This window comes from Mandrillus leucophaeus, unplaced genomic scaffold (assembly GCF_000951045.1).
Source record: "Mandrillus leucophaeus isolate KB7577 unplaced genomic scaffold, Mleu.le_1.0 Scaffold352, whole genome shotgun sequence".
NCBI lineage: Eukaryota > Metazoa > Chordata > Mammalia > Primates > Cercopithecidae > Mandrillus > Mandrillus leucophaeus.
The window spans coordinates 1,943,354-1,963,066 of record NW_012103721.1 but is presented as its reverse complement, the minus strand read 5'-3'; the positions used below and the strand labels follow the sequence as shown (position 1 = coordinate 1,963,066).

Sequence of the window (19,713 nt, the reverse complement as noted above, 5' to 3'; positions counted from 1 at the left end):
GCCCAATTCCCCTAAATGAATTGAGGATTAGGGAGAAAGGAGACAACTCAAAGTCATCCCATTAAGTGCAGTTTCTTTGAATCTTCTGCTTTATCTTTAAAAAATTGTATAATTTATGTATTTTATTCTATGTATTCCATAGATGTCTTAATATAAAATTAGTCATTTAAATTACACTGTCAATTAAAAGTAATGGGCAAGAGGATGCATTATATTAATTTAGTAAGAACTTTCCCAAATGTTGTAACAATGTGGATCATATATCTCTGTTTTTTTAAATATACTCAGGCTTTCTTGGTGGACTAGTATAGTATACAGTCAGTTATGTCAATGTTTCATGGTCAATAAAAGGAAGTTGCAAATTGTGATTTAAGCATATAAAGTTGAATATTTTCATATTGAGACTACATGGTTAGTTATGCTATTTATATAATCTATATTCTCACTTTTGTCTCCTTCATTGAGAGGCTAAGACTGCTGTATGAAAGTCTACTGCTGGCCAGGCGTGGTGGCTCACGCCTGTAATCCCAGCACTTTGGGAGGCCAAGGCGGGCAGATTGCAAGGTCAGGAGATTGAGACCATCCTGGCTAACACGGTGAAACCCCGTCTCTACTAAAAATACAAAAAATTAGCTAGGCATGGTGTAGTCCCAGCTACTTGGGAGGCTAAGGCAGGAGAATGGTGTGAACCCGGGAGCCGGAGCTTGCAGTGAGCTGAAGTTGGGCCACTGCATTCCAGCCTGGGCAACAGAGCAAGACTCTGTCTCAAAAAAAAAAAAAAAAAAACCAAAATACAAGAAAGTCTACTGCTGATATAATTCTTTATTTCTTTGTATCCATAAAGTTTTGCTTTCTTGTTGCTGATATGGTTTCCCCTCACCTTTATTTTGATAAGGATAGAATGAAAAATTGATATTTGATTCTTAAAAGTTAAAGGAGCTTTCTTTTTTTCTTTTACAACAAAGAACATTGACAAATAACTTTACCAGCATATAGAGTTGCCTCCTTTGACGATAAAAGGAGGGGCTTAGTCCTGTCTTGGTCAACATTTTTTCAAAAACTGAATTAAGCAAATGCAGCTTTAATACTTCTATAAAGAAAAACAAACTATATATTTTTATTTTTAGATGCTAATTTTCACACATTTCTCCAAAATTCACATAGACGTTTGCTAGGTTGTAATTAGAAGGCAAACAAACACCAAATCTCACTGGCTAGCAACAACAGTTAATTCTCACTCACATTACAAACTGGCAACCTCAAGTCAGCTGCAGGCTTTATCTACAGACCTTCTCATTTCAGGACCCAGGCTGAAAAAGCAGCTCCTATTTGAGACATACCTTTCTCTTTTGGCAACAGAAAAGAGCAAGAGAGTTGGTAGAAACAGATAATGGCTCTTCAAGCATCTGCTGGGACTTGCTGAACATCATGTTTGCTTATATGCACTGGCCAAAGTAAGTCAAACGCTTCCTATTCCTGCTCCACTATGAAGGATTTGCTGCAAGTCTTGGGCAAAGGACAGAGAGACACATCTTCTTACAGGAGGAAGTTTAAATATTGGAGATGCTAAAGTGTACAACTCATTACTTTGGGAGGGAACATGACTAACATAAAAAAAAAGAGAGAACATTCCACATTTTTAGCAGTTTATTACTTAAATGTAACTTTTTTTTTTTTAAACAAATGTTTATTAAGCACCCCTTTTGTTCCAGATACTGTTCTGGGTGCTTGTTATGTGTTAATGAACAAAACAGAAAAAAAAAATTCTCTACCTTTATGGAGCTTACCCACTAAACTATTAAAATAAGCCTAATAAATAAGTTAATAGTACAGTGAGATGCTCTTTTCCCCTCTTTTTAAATTTAAATAACGTTTACAAATAATTAGCAACTTGTTCACTTTTAAGTCATACCACAAATATGGCTGAAAATGTGCACTGCTATTGAGAAATCCGGGGTACAAATGAAATCACAAGTAAGTACAACATGTCAAGGATTAAATAACAAGCTCTCATTCTGTTATCATCTGCTTCTTAATGATCTTAACATCCAAAGTGTTTGAGGCTCTGTGCCAGAACTATAAAATAAATCAAGATTTTTTTTTTTTGTTCAAGAGTGTATGAGTCAGATATTCAAATTAGCTAACAAGTTACTTTTGTTTCATAATAAAATAATTACATTTTAGAACTGGAAGGAACCCAAGAGAGTACACTGATCTGTGTAGAGACAGACCCTCCTTATCCCTTTCAAGCACAAGTATACTTACATTAGTAAATATACCCTCTTTATCCCTCTCAAGTACAAGTATATTTACATTAGTCACTCAACCCAAATCTGAATAGGCTGCCAAAACATTTTCATAAACGAAGTGAAATGGAAATAAAACAGTAAGATAAGAGGTTATTCCATATGTCAAACTTTGGTCCTGGGCTCTAACGTCACCACTGTTTTAGTTAACGTTCACATGATCAGAGATTGTTCCCCAAACCTACATCTTGGTAAGGCAGTTGGCTCTCGAGGAGTGAGGTGTCTTGACACCCACTTCACTGGAATCAGTCTTCTTCAGCATCCTAAGGCACTTAGCTCTAATGAACTGCCCAGACTCCCCTTTGCATTATGATGAGCTCCTCTTTGGAACCCCTACTGTCTGCTTTTGACAGCCGACCTCAAGGAATACTGACTTAATCCAGGGGTCCCAATAACATTTAATATTTATCTTCCTTTTCTCAGAGGAATCTACAGTTATCCAAGTTGCCCAAGTGAGCAGTTCCCTTTCCCCAAATAATTAGTTCTACAACCCAGAGAGTCTATGAGTGAATCCCTCTGTCATCTTTGAAATGTCCCATTATAGTTTTCATCTGTAAATATGTCAGTATATATCCAAAAGATGAGGATCTTTACGTAATCATAATGCTACTATCACATGCAAAAATTAAACATAATTCCTTAATATAATCAGATATCCAATGTTTAAATTTTTCCAGTCTCATGTTTTTGTACATTTTAAAATAATCACATGTTTAAATCGTTTCCATTTCCAAGGCGTCGATCTCTCCTCCACTCTCCTGGGCGTCGCGCTTCCCTCTTTGCTTCCCGCCCTTGCGGTTCCGTCGGAACCTCAGGAGCTTCCTTCCGCCGCAAAAGAGCTGGAGAACAACGCTAGGCAACATGCTGGACACCTTGGCCAACGGAACCAAAGTCACGCCTCCCATGTGAGCTCTGGAGGGAGAACTTTATGTGTTGCACTGAGGGCAGTCCCCGGAAACGCGATTTGCAGCGGGCGCCGGAAGCGGTCTTCTGTCTTCAGCTCTAGCAGATGACTGTTCCACTAGACACGCTGAAGGGACTGGCTACGTGTTTTCCTTCAGGACCAGAGCTGAGCGGAGCCGGGATCGCGGCGGCAATGGAACGGGCCTCAGAAAGGCGCACGGCCAGCGCGCTGTTTGCGGGGTTCCGGGCCTTGGGACTTTTCAGCAACGACATTCCACACGTGGTGCGGTTCAGCGCGCTCAAGCGCCGGTTCTATGTAACAACCTGCGTGGGCAAGAGTTTCCACACCTATGACGTGAGTGACTTCTTTCGTTGACTTCCCAGGAACCACCCTCCTTGGCCCCTAACTCTGTCCTGGAGCAATCCGATTCACCCTTACCATCTACCACGGGCTTCCCTTCTTTAAGCCCTCCCTGTCCTATTAATATTTCGCCATCCGGTCACATCCACGTGCTGATTTAGCACTTGCAGTCCTCCTGGGGCGAGTTTCAGAGGCATCCTGGCCAAGGGGAAACTGCTAGATAACCCCTCAGTTGTATGGCAATAATACTTGTTCAGTGAATATTTATTGACCTTCCCTTGAAGGTGGAAACATAATTAAGACAAACCTCTACCTCTTAATGAGAAAGAAAAACATGCATGCTATTACGTTATTGGTGACACGAGCTGGGTTAGAAATTCACTCTAGATAACATTGGGAGAACCGCAGATGGTGAGATTAATTACCGTTAGGGAAAGTATTTGATGGCAATCATTTATTTTCAACTAATGCAAAGTGTCTGGCACTGTCACTCTAAGCCTTGCAGCCGTTTCTTTGCAAGATAGGTATCGTTATACCGTAGCACCTTTATATAAACTACAAAAGTAAATTTCAGATAAATTACTTGTTAGTGTTGATTTTTTTCTCCTTTAATGGCTCATAAATCATTGTAATAGTGTCTCTTGTTTACTTGTTTCTTTTGTCTTCTCCAAAAGAGTGTAAGCTCTCTGAGAGCGGGAACCTTGATGAGGATGATAATAGTGTTAAATAAGTACTTTATTTTCTGGAAAACATGTTGTAGAGTTGTCTCTCTTGGAGGATTGTGAATGGCTTATTAGCAAGAAGAGCTGGGAGTTAGGAACCAGTTGAGTTAGTGGAAGAGGAAAGTGAGGGCAGAACTGAGGTTAAGAGCAATTGGGTTTCTCAGAGTCTGAGTTGGTAATGGAGACAGGGTGGGTTAGAACCATATCATTAAGATATCATGTGAGAGTATTTAGTGTTACCATTCTCTACACTTGTTCCTTGCTTGCTAAGTTTTACTTTTGCTGGTTAATGTTTTCTTCCTTGAAATGTAATTTTTCTAAGTTTATTACTTAAATAATTCTTGAAATCTTGTCTTTGGTACAGTGTCTTTCCTGACACTGCGTTACACACAGACACAGGTGTTTTTCTCTATATTCAACTTCCAAAGAAACCCTGTGGTGAGGAGAGTAACATATTTGCACATTTTATAAAGTTAACAATTTACTTACTGTGCATTGACATTTAGTCATAATAAAGATGGCTTTTAACGTCTCGTCTAGTGCTAACACTGATGATACATTCGTAACATCATGGCATGTAAATGTTCTTTACCCAGACTGTACACTGCTCAGATTAACCAATGCATTGGGCTATGACCTCTGAAACAGAAAATACTTGGGAGTAAAAAGAAAAAAAAAAAATGGAGCTAATGAACTTAAGTCACTAATTGGGTCTACAAGTGCTCTATCCCATGACTATGGCTGTATATGCTGTCCCCAGTCAGACTTCCTACAGTCCTACAGATTAGTTTCTTCTGCAGGGGAAACTAGACAAGTTGTGAATAGGTGGTGATAGTGATGGTAGCAGCTATCATGTATTGAGCAATTACTATATGACTGACCCCATTCTGTTTTACACAAATTTATTCATTGAATCCTTATAACAATCCCATAAAGTAAATAAATACCTGTTTTACAGATGAAGAATTTGAGGCACAGGGAACTTATTTTTCCAGGGTCATACAGCTGGATCAGTAGCCATGATTGGGGTGAGCAAATTACAGTCTGCAAGCCAGTCTAGCCCACTGCTTGGCTTTGTATGACCCAGGAGTTATGAATGATTTTGACATGTTTAAATGTTTTTGGGGGTAGGCTGGGGGTGGGGAGAAGGATATTTCATGACGTGAAAACTGTGTGATAATCAAATTTCAGTACCTATACGTAAAAGTTTGATATACCCATGCACATTATTTATGTATTAAGTATAACTGTTTTCATGCTATGGTGGCAGAAGCTAGTAGTTGCAACAGCGACCACATGCATTGTCTGCAAAGCCTAAAATAGTTAATATTTGGCCCATTGTAGAAAACATTTACCTACCCCTTCCATTACCACTCCTGGTGAAATATAGTTGAAAATATAAACTTCCCTAGTAATGAAAATTAGAGTCAGTAAGTGTCTTTCTTACGAAGGACAGCATAGCAAATGTACGTGTGAGGTTATAGCTTACTCTTCAGGTGTTAGATTATTATGATTGTGTTTGTTAATGAAAATTTAACCCTTTTTCTTTTTTTTAAACAGGTTCAGAAACTTAGTCTGGTTGCAGTAAGTAAGTATGGACTTTATTCTGAATTTATGCACATGTAAAAAAATTTTTTTTATTTTGACATAAATTTGAGACTTACAGAACATATAAGGAAGCCAGGGTAACATGTATGTCTTATAAACTTACATTATCAGCAACAAAAAAGGGTGCCAGGATAGAATCATGTTTTGCTTTCAGTTGTTACGTATCTTTATTTTCTTTAATCTGGAACGGTTCTTTAGACTTTCTTTGTACTTGATGACATTGACACATTGACATTTTTGGAGTACAGGCTCATTTAGAATGTCCTTCAGTTTGAGATTTTTTGACATTTCTTCAGGATTAGATTCAGGTTGTACCCGTTGGGAGGAATCACGGTGAATTGTATCAGAAGGCACATGCTGTTGGTTGGTTCTGTTCCTGATAGTGATTGGTTAGGAGGCTCTGTTTTAAAGTTAGGCCGGGCGCGGTGGCTCACACCTGTAATCCCAGCACTTTGGGAGGCCGAGGCAGGTGGATCACGAGGTCAGGAGATCAAGACCATCCTGGCTAACACAGTGAAACCCCATCTCTACTAAAAATACAAAAAATTAGCCAGGTGTGGTGGCAGGTGCCTGTAGTCCCAGCTACTCAGGCGACTGAGGCAGGAGAATTGCTTGGATCCGGGAGGTGAAGGTTTCAGTGAGCCAGATCGTGCCACTGCACTCCAGCCTAGGCAATAGAGTGAGACTCTGTCTTGAAAAAAAAAAGAAAATTAAAAAAAAAATTAAGTTAGTGTTTTGTCCTTTGTAACAGATAAGTATCTTTTGGTAATATGCACTGGGACTATGTAAATATCCTAGTACTCTTCAAAGTTATTACCTGCTGCTTTTAGTATTTTATGATGATACTTGCCTGAATCAGTTATTAATATGATGGTTGCCAAATGCATGTTGATTATCCTTAATCCAAAAATTTGAAACCCAAAATGCTCCAAAGTCTGAAACTCTTTGAGAGCCAACATGATGTTCAGAGGGAAATATGCATTGGAACATTTCTGATTTCAGACTTTCAGATTAGGAATATTCACCTGGTTATGCAAATAGTCCAAAATCCAAAAAAATCTGAAATCTGAAACACTTCTTGTCTCAGGCATTTCAGATAAAGCATAGCTTTTAGTGATTTTCTTTTTCCATCATTCCTTCTACTGTAAGGAAAAGTTTTCCCTTTTCTCACATTTTGGTATTTCTTTCCAATGGAAGGAATTTTAATAATAGATTAGAAGGCAGAAGAAAGGCATTGGAACTTAAGTTGAATACAAAATTGAATGATAAATCTATAAAACAGGATTATGCAAACAAATCCTAATATGGAATTTGCAGCATAAAAGTACAATAATCCTCTGTCTACTAACTCTCCTGCCCCAAAAGAGGAAATGGAAATGTCAGTGTGACCAGGATACTGAGAAAAGAATCATATGTCACGTGAGAAATGCTAAAGATTGATAGGCATATTTCTCTTGGAGAAGACTGTAGAAACAATATTATCTTTAAATGTTTTAGGAGTAGGCATATAGAATACCATATGGAATATTTTTGGGTTGGTCCAAAGTTAGAGATTTAGATTTTGAGTTACTTTTAAAATTTTTCTGAAGTTATTAGTGAACTTGATGTTCCAGAAGATACTCACATGGGTCAGGCGTGGTGGCTTATACCTGTAATCCCAGCATTTTGGAAGGTTGAGGTGGGCAGATCACCTGAGGTCAGGAGTTCAAGACCAGCCTGTCTAACATGGCGAAACCCCGTCTCTACTAAAAATACAAAAATTAGCTGGGCGTGGTGTGCACACCTATAATCCTAGCTACTCGGGAGGCTGAGGCAGGAGAATCAGTTGAACCTGAGAGGCAGATGTTGCATTGTGCCAAGATTGCATCACTGCACTCCAATCTGGGCGACACAGTGAGACTCCGTCTCTCAAAAAAAAAAAAAGATGTTCACATGAAGACTGGGTGACTGTCAGAGCTTTGTGTATCAGATGACAGTTTTTTCCAAATAACCTCAAAAAGCTTCTTTTCATTTCTCTAGGATTATGTTTTTATTTCTGCAAATCCTAGACATTCTCTTAGGGAAGGACAAGGTGATTTCCTATCCTTTGTTTGATAGTTACTATTAGATATTTAAAATATTTTAGTCAAAATTTTATACTCTGGTTCTCAACTTTGATCTTTATATATTTTTTTAAATTATAACCATGAAAAATGTTGTACGTATACTTGAGGTTTCTGGTTAACATCTTAAAAATCCCTGTTTCTTTCATTTGATATTTGCTAGGTAATTCTGTTCCGCAGGATATCTGCTGTATGGCAGCTGATGGCAGATTAGTCTTTGCTGCTTATGGAAATGTTTTCTCTGCATTTGCCCGTAATAAAGAGGTTGGTATCACTAAACTGCTTGTTTGCAGTCAGTAGTTGTTTGTTGTGATAGTGGAGGGAACTTTAATTCTGTCATTCTTTACCTGGCACACTCTGGAACTCTATAGTATTCTTTTTTTTCTAATGTATATTCAGTTTTCTGGAGGAAGATAAATTTTCAGAAAAGGCTTACTTAAAACTGGTGCTTTCCTTCAGTTTCTTTGCCCAGAGATGAATATCAGAATAACTTGGAGAGTTTCTTCAAAATTTTTTATGCCCAGTCAGTTCCCATCTCAGGAGTTTTCTGTTTCGTATATTTGTAGAGATGGGACGTAATGTGTATTATTAAGTGTATTTTAAAAATACTTTCCTGGAAAAGTTCATATTTGCACTACCACTTTATGTGGGTTGTTTATTCATTATGCATAATTTAGCTTATAACTCTTTTTCTGAAAACCAGATGCCTGTTCCCTATTTAGAGAAAGCTAGATTCTGTTTTCTCCACTGCTAAGGAAAGATCTTTTCTGGTCTAAATTTACCAGTTGGTTTCTGAATTTGTCCTGGAATAACTAGGTTGAGAGGTGACCTGGCCTTAATGGTCTAGAATGAAAGGAAATGTAGGAATGGGAATACAAGGATAGCCAAATGATAGTATCACTGTACTTGTCAGGGACTTGGAGTGAGGTGGTTCCCACAGTCTTTCATCATCACTACCTGTGGCAGAGGAAGGTAACTTATCTGTAGAGTTCTTTAATGGAAGGTGTTCAGATTTTTAGAATTGGAAAAAATGTTTATTTTTGTATTGTTGTTTATAGTTTTTCCAGGGAGATATATATGATTTACATGAGGAGACTTTATCCCATATGTATATCCTATATGTGGTTCAGATGCAGAGACTTTAATAAAGGACCTTTATGCACAAGTGTGGTCAGGGTTAGGGGAACAAAGTAGGGGTGGGGAGGCATCGGACACTGTCAACTGTAGGAAGTTGTTACCACCCCTAAGGCCAAAGGGCCAAGGAGAAGAAACAATGTTACTGGAATCTGGTGAGAACTGAAACCATGGAGAAGGGGCTATACTTATGGAGGGATCAGCTACTGTAAGGATCTCTGTCAAAGCAGAAAGGTATGGGGAAAAAGACCCTATATCCCCGTTTCCCATCTCATTTGAAAGCCAGTTGGTGTTGGAGTCTGTAGAGATCAGCCTTCTGGAATATACCATCTCGCTAGGATATGTGTAGTTACACTGATTGAATTGGGTGAGGGAACTAGGTGTGTGTGCACGCCTCCTCTCTAACCTAAGTTGGAAGACTGAGCTTCAAAGTCTCATTTATTTGTACTAAATGGACAGTTTACTTCCTTATTGTTGAACTGGCTGAGGGAGCAGATGAACATGCCTAGTTCCTTCGTATCTATGCGTTCATCCTAACCTTGAATAATCAAAAGTTGGGGTACATTTCTTAACAGAAGCATCTCCGGATTAGCTTGTTTTTGGGATAATATGAATAATATGACATGATGACTGAGTAATAATATGAAATTCTTTTAAACTTCGATATTGTAGATAGTACATACCTTTAAGGGTCATAAGGCAGAAATCCATCTCTTGCAACCCTTTGGAGACCACATTATCTCTGTTGATACTGACAGCATTCTTATTATTTGGCACATATATTCAGAAGGTAAGAGTTAACTCACTTATTTGCTTTATCTTAGGGTAGTATGTGTTTAATTAAAATTTAAAATCTATGTAAATATCTATGCCAGAGATTTTGCCTGTAAATAGTAAGAAATTTAAAAAATTAAAAATCTTTAACATGTATAAGAAAAAAGTTCTAAGTAAGAAAGAGATAAACAACTGTAGCAAGGTAACTACTTATAAACTGTTTAATGTGCTTACCTCAACTAATGTATTTTCCATTGCAGTTCTCCAACTTTAATGATTTGTTATATTCTCTGTGGAGTGAATATTGATGTATTTTCATGCCTGAGTAATTCTTGTTTTGTATTTTCAACTTTTAGTAAAGGAGACTGTAATAGTAAACTTGATCTTGTAATCTGAAGGAAAAGTACATCCATTTCCTAGGGATATGAGTCAGTTTCTTTCAACTGTGATAGTCTTAGACAGTGGCTATGTTTGTGGGATTATGTATCTTTAAACATGAAGAATTTATCCCTAGGATATCTACACCTTTCCTCAATAAAATACTGGGTTCATTATGAATTGAATCTTTTAAGTTCTTTAATCTGGTTACATTTTTAGCTTATATTGCCTCTTGGTTATTTCATTGTTCAATACACTGTGGGTTTTTTTTTTTTTTTTCTTTTTCTTTTTTTCTTTTTTTTAGTAAATATCCTGAAGATTACATTTCTGGGAATTATTCCAAGTTCTTATTTCAGATTAGTAACCCTTTTCTTGTTTTGTGTTTGCTCAAGTAGAGGGAGGGAACAGAATTCCAAAAGTATTCCTTGTGTAGATAGAAGTTAAAAGGGCTTTTATTAGGTTACAGGATCTGGTTCTTACATTCCAGCAGATTCTCTTGATGCTGATGGACCAGCTTTTTTGTTGCTGTTATAGCAGCATATTAAACCAGTATCTTCAGGGAGCCATTTGTAGTGACGAATAAAGTCAAGGATCTCTTAAAATAACATTCAAAGTAAAGTTTATATAATTTTCACCTATACTGTACTTCCTAAACTGGGGTACCCATACCCCTGGGATTATATAGCAGTGTACCAGAGGGTATGTGAACCTAAAGCTTAAATGAAATGTACCTTCTTTGATACTCAAATTTATTGGAAAATATAGTGAAACATTGTTTTAATCATGGAGGAACTGTAAAGTAAAAAACAGAATTCAAACATAGAAATTTTGAATGTAACCAAAGATTTCAGAGAGTTTTTTGATCTTGGAGCAAGTGACCACTGGTTATGGCCCCCCAACTCCACAGGGTTATAAGTTTTTTTTTTTTCCTTTATTAGAGGTTCTTTTGTGGAAATGAGTGAGAAGTACTCTTAATAGTTTCACTGAGGTGTGCCTTTTATTTTTGGCATTTTTTGAGTGACCCATCAAACTTTCTAGATAGTTGGCTTTTCATTCCTTGAAAGAGCTAAGTATAAGTACTTCACTTGGAATATTCACTCCTGTCTGTTGATCAAATTACAGAAACATTAATGCTAATCCTTAGGATCTTTTTTTTTTAACTTTATTATCCTTTTCTGTAAAGTAATTCAAAAGCGAATGAAACTTTTAATAGTATTTTTATTAGAAGTTGTAGAAAATTTTTGACAGTCTAAATTACATTTACAAGTTGCCCCTCATTTATTTTATTTCTCAAGGAATGTTTATAGATTAGTATCTAAGTCTGTGGTTTATTTTAGCATATAAATCTTTGATATGATAGACTTACTTTAAGTGATAAATATATGGTTATATAAAACATTTTAAACTGTTTTATAACAAATAATTTTAACTTTCACTTTTGTAGAAGAATACCTGCAGTTGACTTTTGATAAATCAGTATTTAAAATTTCTGCAATTCTGCATCCAAGTACCTACTTGAATAAAATACTGCTGGGCAGTGAACAAGGAAGCCTGCAGTTGTGGAATGTAAAATCTAAGTAAGTGTTTTAGTTAGAAAATAATATAGTTGTCACCTTATCCTCATCAACTACTTCCTAATGCATACTTAAGTCTCATTTATCCCTGTCCTTATATATTTATTTGGAGGGTTGTCTATAAATACAGTTGGTCCCCTATATCAGAGGAGTCAACCTCGGATCAAAAATATTCAAGGAAAAATAGATAAATAATAATACAACAATAAAACATCACATTTTAAAATAGTACAGTATAACAGCTCTTTACATAGTAGTTACATTATATTAGCTTTTATAAGTAAGCTAGAGATTATTTAAAGTATATGCATAAATGTGTGAAAGTTGTATGCAAATACCACACCATTTTATGTAAGGGACTTGAGCATCTGTGAATTTTGGTATCAGCAGAGAGGTTGGGGAAGTCCTGGAACCAATCCCCCACAGATACTGAGATATAACTGTATGTTTGCTTTTGGAGCTGTTGTTGCTGGCATCACATATGTGAAAGCTGGCATGTGATCCTGACACTTGTTAGACAGCTTCATAAATGCTCACTGAAAAGTGTGTACTAATGACCTAATAACTAAAGAACTGCTATAGAGAAGGCTCTAATAAAGTAATAGGAGATCCATCAGAAAATAATAATTATGAGATTATGACTAGGGAGGCTCTAATTTTCCATACATGAAGATTTTCTATACATGAAGATGGTAAAGGATGGAAAGGCAAATCAATGACAATGTAGTGCTAGCATTTAGAAATGACTTTTCGGGTTTAAAGTACTTCCATCGCCTCCCATAGTTATGGCACATATCTGTAATATTGGTGTAGCTGGAGGGCTGGATACTCAATTTTGAATACTTCTACCCATTATTTAAACATTTATCAGTAGAAAAAGGTGGCAGCTCACACTTGTTTGTGTAGCATTTTGAAAAGCAAACAAATATTTGACTGTCCAAATTGTTTTTTCCAAAGTCCTTATCAATTCAAAAGGGAAAATAAGATTATTAAAGATTTAATGATTTGAATCAGTGTTTCATTTCAGTTTAACAAATACCATTGACTGCCTACTTTGTGCTAGGTTCAGGGATAGTGACTGAAATACTGTCTTTGCCCATTTACATAATTTAGTACATGATTTAATACTTGATAATTATAATGATTTCAGATACCTCTGTTTGCTCCATGGATGTGTTATTTGTCATTCATGGCTTGCTTCTGAAATTGAGAGCAGCATTACTGTTGTCATATGACAGTCATATATCATGCAAATAATATTGTTATTAAAATATAAGTTATTCCCTTTCATGATGATGTTTCTATAAAGATATTGCAGTCCTAAATTTTTTTTACTGTAGTCTGTAATATAACATGGTTTTTACTCATGTATTTTTTTTTTTCCCACTTAGGATATTTTATTTCTTAAAGAGGTGGCATAGCATAGTAGTTAGTTTGAGATCTAGAATTTGGACAATATTACTAACCTTGTGACGTTAGTTTAATTATCAGAATAGTGTGTGGAAGAGTAAGAACTTAATAAATATCACCTATTATTATTTCACTTTTTAATGTGTAGCCGATATTGTTTTCCTCATATATATATGTCTTTCAACTATTTTTCTTCTTATAGTAAACTTCTATATACATTTCCAGGATGGAAACTTGGAGTGACAGCTCTTCAGCAGGTTAGTATTTTTCTGTTAAGTCAAAGAGGAAACAAAGTTAATAGGAAAATCCTTTAGTTTCAGGAATCAGTCATAATTTTAGACGTAAAGACAAAACAATATATAGCTTAGTTTACCTTAAAATTGTTAGCCTAAGGAAATAGTGTTTTGGAAATGTAAGTTAAAACAAGTAATAATGTCTTTGCCAATAACGCTTATGGAGTACTTTGTGCTTATAGTTTGACTTTAAACCTGTGATTGCTATAGATCCTTGTTACTAATCATTTTGCAAGTATATGTATTCCATTGTCTTGTGTAGCTTGGAAATGAGTGTTCAGCAATGCAAGGGGTATTGTAAGTCATGCAGAGAAATTTGTCAAGATGTTGAGATTTATGGTTTGAAATTATTGGAGCCAAAATCCTAATGTTTGATTCGATGATGGACTATTTAAGAAATAACTGCTTTTTTTAATGTGCAAAATATGTATAAATAAATGAATGCATGTCTACAGCAAATCCTGTGTTTCTATTGGCCACATATGTAGCCAGTATACCCTTATCTTTCTCAGTACCCATTGTCTATACTTGCCCAATTTATATGTATTCCTTATCTTCTCTTACCACCATCAACCTAGCTCCACTTTTGCATATCCAGAAGACTCCGTAAGTATCAGAGGATTAGGTCCCTTGAGGACAAGGGATTATATTTTTTTTTTAGTATCTCCAGTTTCTACACAGGGTCTCATGCATAGTAGACAGTTGATGACAAATTAATAAAACGTGTAACCTGATTCCATTCTGTAATGATATTGGACATTGATCTTTGCTAAAATAGAGAAATTCATAATAGATCCTGTATGTAAGACTTGTATTATAGACCGTTATAACCATAGAATATTAGAACTGGAACAGACTAACTGTATAACTTTTTTTACCTTTCTCCTTTCTAGGAATTGTCTCCTTTTACTGTTTCCATCCAGTCCAGTGATCTGTAATGATTTTATACATAGGTTTCTTTTTCTGTTGTGGCTGTTTTCTTTCTAAAATCTTACCAGCTAGGTTTTGGGAATGAGGATGGGGTGTTGACTGGCAGAATTGAAGCTGGGAAGTAATTTGGAAAAGTTGTTTCTGAATACTTCTATGCTGAATAAAAAAGTATGCTGGAATGGTAATACTTGTTGAGTTTTTCTGCCATCTTTAAGAAGATACTTCATTATTTCTTTTGACAGCACCTAATAAATGATGCATATCATCAGGATTATTAAAGCTATTTTGCTTTAGAAAATAAAAGTTTGAATAATCTAATTTTTAGGCACCAGCTGTGGATGTTGTTGCTATTGGTCTTATGTCAGGTCAAGTTATCATACACAACATTAAATTTAATGAAACATTAATGAAGTTTCGCCAAGACTGGGGACCAATTACTTCAATATCATTTCGCACAGGTAACTTTTAACATACTTATTGATAGAAGATAAGAACACTTAAAATTCATTATTTAAAAGTCAAATGTTTTTTGTCTTCTGGTAGCTTAATCTAATAGAAGTGAATGAATACTGGAGTAAAAGGCAAAGAAATATGAATAGATTATTGGTATATAGTTCTTTCTAACTTTATGGATTAAAAGGGAAGAGAGAATTCTTATTTTGGGGGATCTAGAAGTATTTTTCTTGATGTATTTTATTTTAATAACAGATGGTCATCCAGTAATGGCAGCTGGAAGCCCATGTGGCCATATCGGACTCTGGGATCTGGAAGACAAAAAATTAATCAACCAAATGAGAAATGCACACTCTACAGCAGTTGCCGGACTGACATTTCTCCATAGAGAGCCACTTCTTGTCACAAATGGCGCTGACAATGCTCTCAGGGTATTAGGATTGTTGTTATCTTCCTGACTCATCTAACTTACCCTTTGGGTTATTACAAGCTTGCTTTAATGTGTCAGCTTTCAACCTAGGAGATGAAAGGAATATGGAATGAGATACTGGTATAGATGAGACAAAAAGCACAGCAGGTGACATGATTGCAGCGTAGCGGGAAAGAATTACAGTTTATTTCTCTCCCAGTACCCACTCCCTCCCTTGTAGCTCCAGGGTCACTGGCTTAGCAAGCACTACTCAATGCCAGTTGATTTATGTAGGGGGTGATTTGACTACTTGCAGATCAGATGGAACATTGTAGAAGAACTTTACATTTTTATTTCTTGGCAGATATGGATATTTGATGGTCCTACAGGTGAAGGCCGACTTTTGAGATTCAGAATGGGTCATAGTGCTCCTCTTACCAGTATCAGATATTATGGACAGAATGGACAGCAGATTCTAAGTGCAAGTGAGCTTCTGTTTCATACTATTAGTTTATTCCAGCAAGTATTGAGATGTGGGTGCCCAGTATTAGGTTTGATATTTATACATATTTAGATTCACATATCTCTTTGAGTGACTTAGAAGTCTGGGTAAAACTAAGAGTCCTTTTTGTCTACTTGAGAAGCACTGTAGATATTATTATCTGTGCTTAATGTGTCCTTCTGTTTACTAATCCTCAGAGACAGAATGGTCAGATTCTAAAAATTCTGTTAGTCTGCTGAAAATTATTAGTACCTCATTTTCATTTTATCCTTTGTTCTTACTAAATGCCATTCTATAAAATGTTCAATATTTTAATGAAGTAGTTGCAATCTGGTTTTCCCTTTAAACTGTCCCAAACTGTAACTTCAAGATTTTCAAATTGAATTTTATAAAATTTGTGATTCACATAGTCCCTTGTTTTGATGAAGCTTGATTAGAGATTTTCTGTGTATATCAACAGGTCAAGATGGAACTCTTCAGTCATTTTCCACAGTACACGAAAAATTCAATAAGAGCTTGGGACATGGTAGGTCCTTTGCAAGACAGAAAATAAGCTGGTCACGAAAGAAACATTTTGACATTCTGTGAAACAACTGGAAGAGGTTTCATTAATGCATTTTATTTTTTCTCGGATGAACTAGATAAACATGTATGGAAGAGGTAGTAAGATTCCTAGGATCAAAGTTGCTATAGAAGTGGTTGAGGTTCTGCTATGAGGTTATTGAAAATGGTTAGACATCTTGGGTGGTAAAAACATACGGCTGCCACCCAAAAGATGTTGATGGCCTTACTTGAGCTACTGTACAGTGCACAGTTTTTAAAATGGAAGGTAGCTTAGAGAAAGCATCAAAGTAAGCAGCATCCAATTATTTTGCTTTACAGCAATCATTTTGTTCTCTTTCCCTTTTCATAGTTTCCAGCCTTTGAAAGATTTTATTAAACAACAAAATCTTATTCAGTTTTATTTTTAATAATTTTAAGTGACTATCTTATACAATTCATGCATGTATATAAATTTAAACATTTTTAAACAATATCTAAAATAACTTTTCTTAGAATTAAAAAATAACAGTGGCAATAACATCTTTTGTTTTTGACTTAAATGGGAATGTCTTGAACTTTATAGTTATAAGACAATGATAACTTTTCTTTTATATACACTTTTTATTAAGAAGGATTCATAGCTATCTATGTTCCCCTCTCCCCCAACCTCAGGGTTAATAAATAAAAAGAGAGTCAAACGTAAAGGACTTCAAAATACCATGTCAGTGAGACTTCCACCCATCACAAAGTTTGCAGCAGGTAAGTAACTTCATACTGTGTTTTGAGAAGTTCTCCTTTGTCATTTGTTTCCTACTGTGTGCTATTTTATTTTCTCTGTTTTAATAAATGCTTTTACAAATATTAATAAGCATTCAGAAGGTAACCCCAGGTGCATGCTGGTCTTGTGTGAAGACTAAAAATGAGTTATTTTAAATGTAACTTCTCATCTATTAACCTTAGGCTTTGCTCTTTTCTATAACAGGTATTTATAATATTTGATTTTATAGCCTTTCTTTTTGTTTTGTCATATGCCTAGTATAATGAAAGTTACTAATGCAAAAAGAACTGGAACAGCAAAGTATGAGAACACAGAGGTCTGACTAATTAAGATCTAAGACTACTGAGGTCTTAGTATACTATGTCATTTGATCAATGCTTCTTTCAAAGAAGTGATTTTAAGAAAAATATAGATAATGGGTTTGTTGCGTGAAATCTATCATGGGAAATTACTGTGTAGGCACCATTTCTATTTGAAAGTTATTATTATGACACCTTTCTGTTTTCTTAGAGCTTGAATGATGTTTCTAAATACATTTGAATCACATCACTCATCTGCTTAAAATTTTTTAGTGGCTTCTTACACCTTTAGAGTGGAATCTCATCTCCTTAACATGACTTCCAAGACCTTTTGTAGTGTGGTCCTGATTGCCTTGCCCTACTCCTGTCCCTCCCAAGAAGATACTACACTTACTTGCTGTCCTCCGTTTTGTTCTTTTTTTCTTGTGCATGTTATCCCCCCTGCTAATTTCTACTTGTTCTACCACTCTATCCAGAGAGCCATTTACTTTCCCCAAATCTCCTGAGTGGTCTTATAAGAAAACACTATCATACTTTATGATATGATAATTTCTTCTAATTAGAATCTCTTGTTAGGTATGTTAATTAGCTTGATTTAGCCATTCCACAGTGTATACATATCACAACATTATGTTCTGTGCCATAAACATAACTACACACACTTTTTATTCGTCAATTAAAAAATAATAACCTCTTGTTAGATTGGAAACATTGCTATCAGGTATTACCTGTTTGTTTTACCATTGTATCCGTAGTGTCTGAAATATTACCTGCCTAATAAGTAATAGATGAATAACAGAATGAAAAGTAATTTGATTTATGATTTTCATTACGTTTTAGAGGAAGCTCGTGAAAGTGACTGGGATGGTATCATTGCTTGCCATCAAGGTAAGCTATCTTGCTCAACCTGGAATTATCAAAAATCTACAATAGGTGCTTACTTTCTCAAGCCAAAAGAGATGAAGAAAGATGACATAACTGCAACAGTAAGTGAGCTTGTTTATAAGAGTATCTTCTCTTTAAAACTTTCCTATGGAAATCTTGTTATACTCAAGGTTTCTGATCATAATATTGATTGAAAGAACGTAGTTTAACATTTTAAAGCATTGCATAACCCAAGGCCACAAAGATTTGCTCCTGTGGCTTCTAAGAGTTTTCTAGTTTTAGCTCTTATATTTAGGTTTATTCTCTCTGAATCGATTTTTGTGTATGGTATGATAAAGGGGTCCAAATTCGTTTTTTCACATGTGGATATCCAGTTGTCCCAGCACTATTTGTTCAAAAGACTATTCTTTCTCCATTAATGATCTTGTTACCTCTACTGAAAGTCATTTGACCTTTTATGTAAGAATTCATTTCTGGACTCGGAATTCTCTTCCATTGGTCTGTATGTCTGTTCTTATACCAGTACCACACTGTCTTGATTTTGGTAGCTTGTGGTAAGTTGTGAAATCAGGAAGTGTGACTTCTCCAGGTTTTTTGTTCTTTTTTCAAGATTGTTTTGACTCTTCTGGTCCCTTGTATTTCCATATGGATTTTAGAATGAGCTTATCAATTTCTGCAAAAAAAAGCAGCTACAATTTTGATAGGGATCTCATTTTGATTTTGCAGATCAGTTTGAGTGTTGTCTCTGATCTATGAACATGGGGTGTTTTTCCATTTATTGAGATTTTTCTTAATTTTTCAACAATATTCTGTAGTTGTTTGTAGATAAGTCTTACACTTCTTTGGGTACATTTTTCCTAGTATTCTTTTTAATGTTATTGAAGTAGAGTTTTTTTTTTTTTTTTTGGATTGTTCATTGAGAGTGTGTCAAAATGCAATTGATTTTTACATTATTGATCTCATATCTTGTAACCTTGCTGAACTTGTTTATTAGTTCTAATAGTTTTTAATAGATGCCTCTGCTTTTGAAAATGCTTATTAAAAGTGTAACTCAACATTCGACCCTGTTTTATACAAATGGCATCGTAAGTATGTATATTCTGTTCTCCGTAGTATGAAAATCCAGTCTTAAGTTTTTATGTAATTTTCTAAACCATAAAGGTTCTATCTTATGCTCCCTTAGGGACGTTTACCTACATAGTTTTGAGTAATGGTTATAATAGTAGTGGTAATCACAGGTAACATTTTCTGTGTGATTACTTTGTTCCAGGCTCTCTGTCTAGCATGGATTATTTCATATTTTCCTCACAACAGTCCTACAGCACGGTGCATTGGTTAGGTGCTTTTTA

At 35.6% G+C, this 19,713-nt stretch overlaps 1 protein-coding gene across 1 annotated transcript in view; it reads left to right on the top strand.

Moving 5' to 3' along the window:
• The first annotated feature begins 3,236 nt into the window (after positions 1-3,236).
• The window catches only part of WDR36 (WD repeat domain 36), a 37,459-nt gene continuing 20,982 nt past the window's right edge, over positions 3,237-19,713 (top strand). The window contains exons 1-12 of the mRNA XM_011989400.1: positions 3,237-3,564; positions 5,853-5,880; positions 8,166-8,266; positions 9,809-9,926; positions 11,733-11,865; positions 13,475-13,529; positions 14,821-14,953; positions 15,204-15,379; positions 15,722-15,842; positions 16,320-16,385; positions 17,075-17,161; positions 18,320-18,465. Of these exons, the coding sequence (XP_011844790.1) occupies positions 3,316-3,564; positions 5,853-5,880; positions 8,166-8,266; positions 9,809-9,926; positions 11,733-11,865; positions 13,475-13,529; positions 14,821-14,953; positions 15,204-15,379; positions 15,722-15,842; positions 16,320-16,385; positions 17,075-17,161; positions 18,320-18,465 (1,413 nt within the window). The 5' untranslated portion in view covers positions 3,237-3,315. The remainder of the gene's footprint in view (positions 3,565-5,852; positions 5,881-8,165; positions 8,267-9,808; positions 9,927-11,732; positions 11,866-13,474; positions 13,530-14,820; positions 14,954-15,203; positions 15,380-15,721; positions 15,843-16,319; positions 16,386-17,074; positions 17,162-18,319; positions 18,466-19,713) is intronic.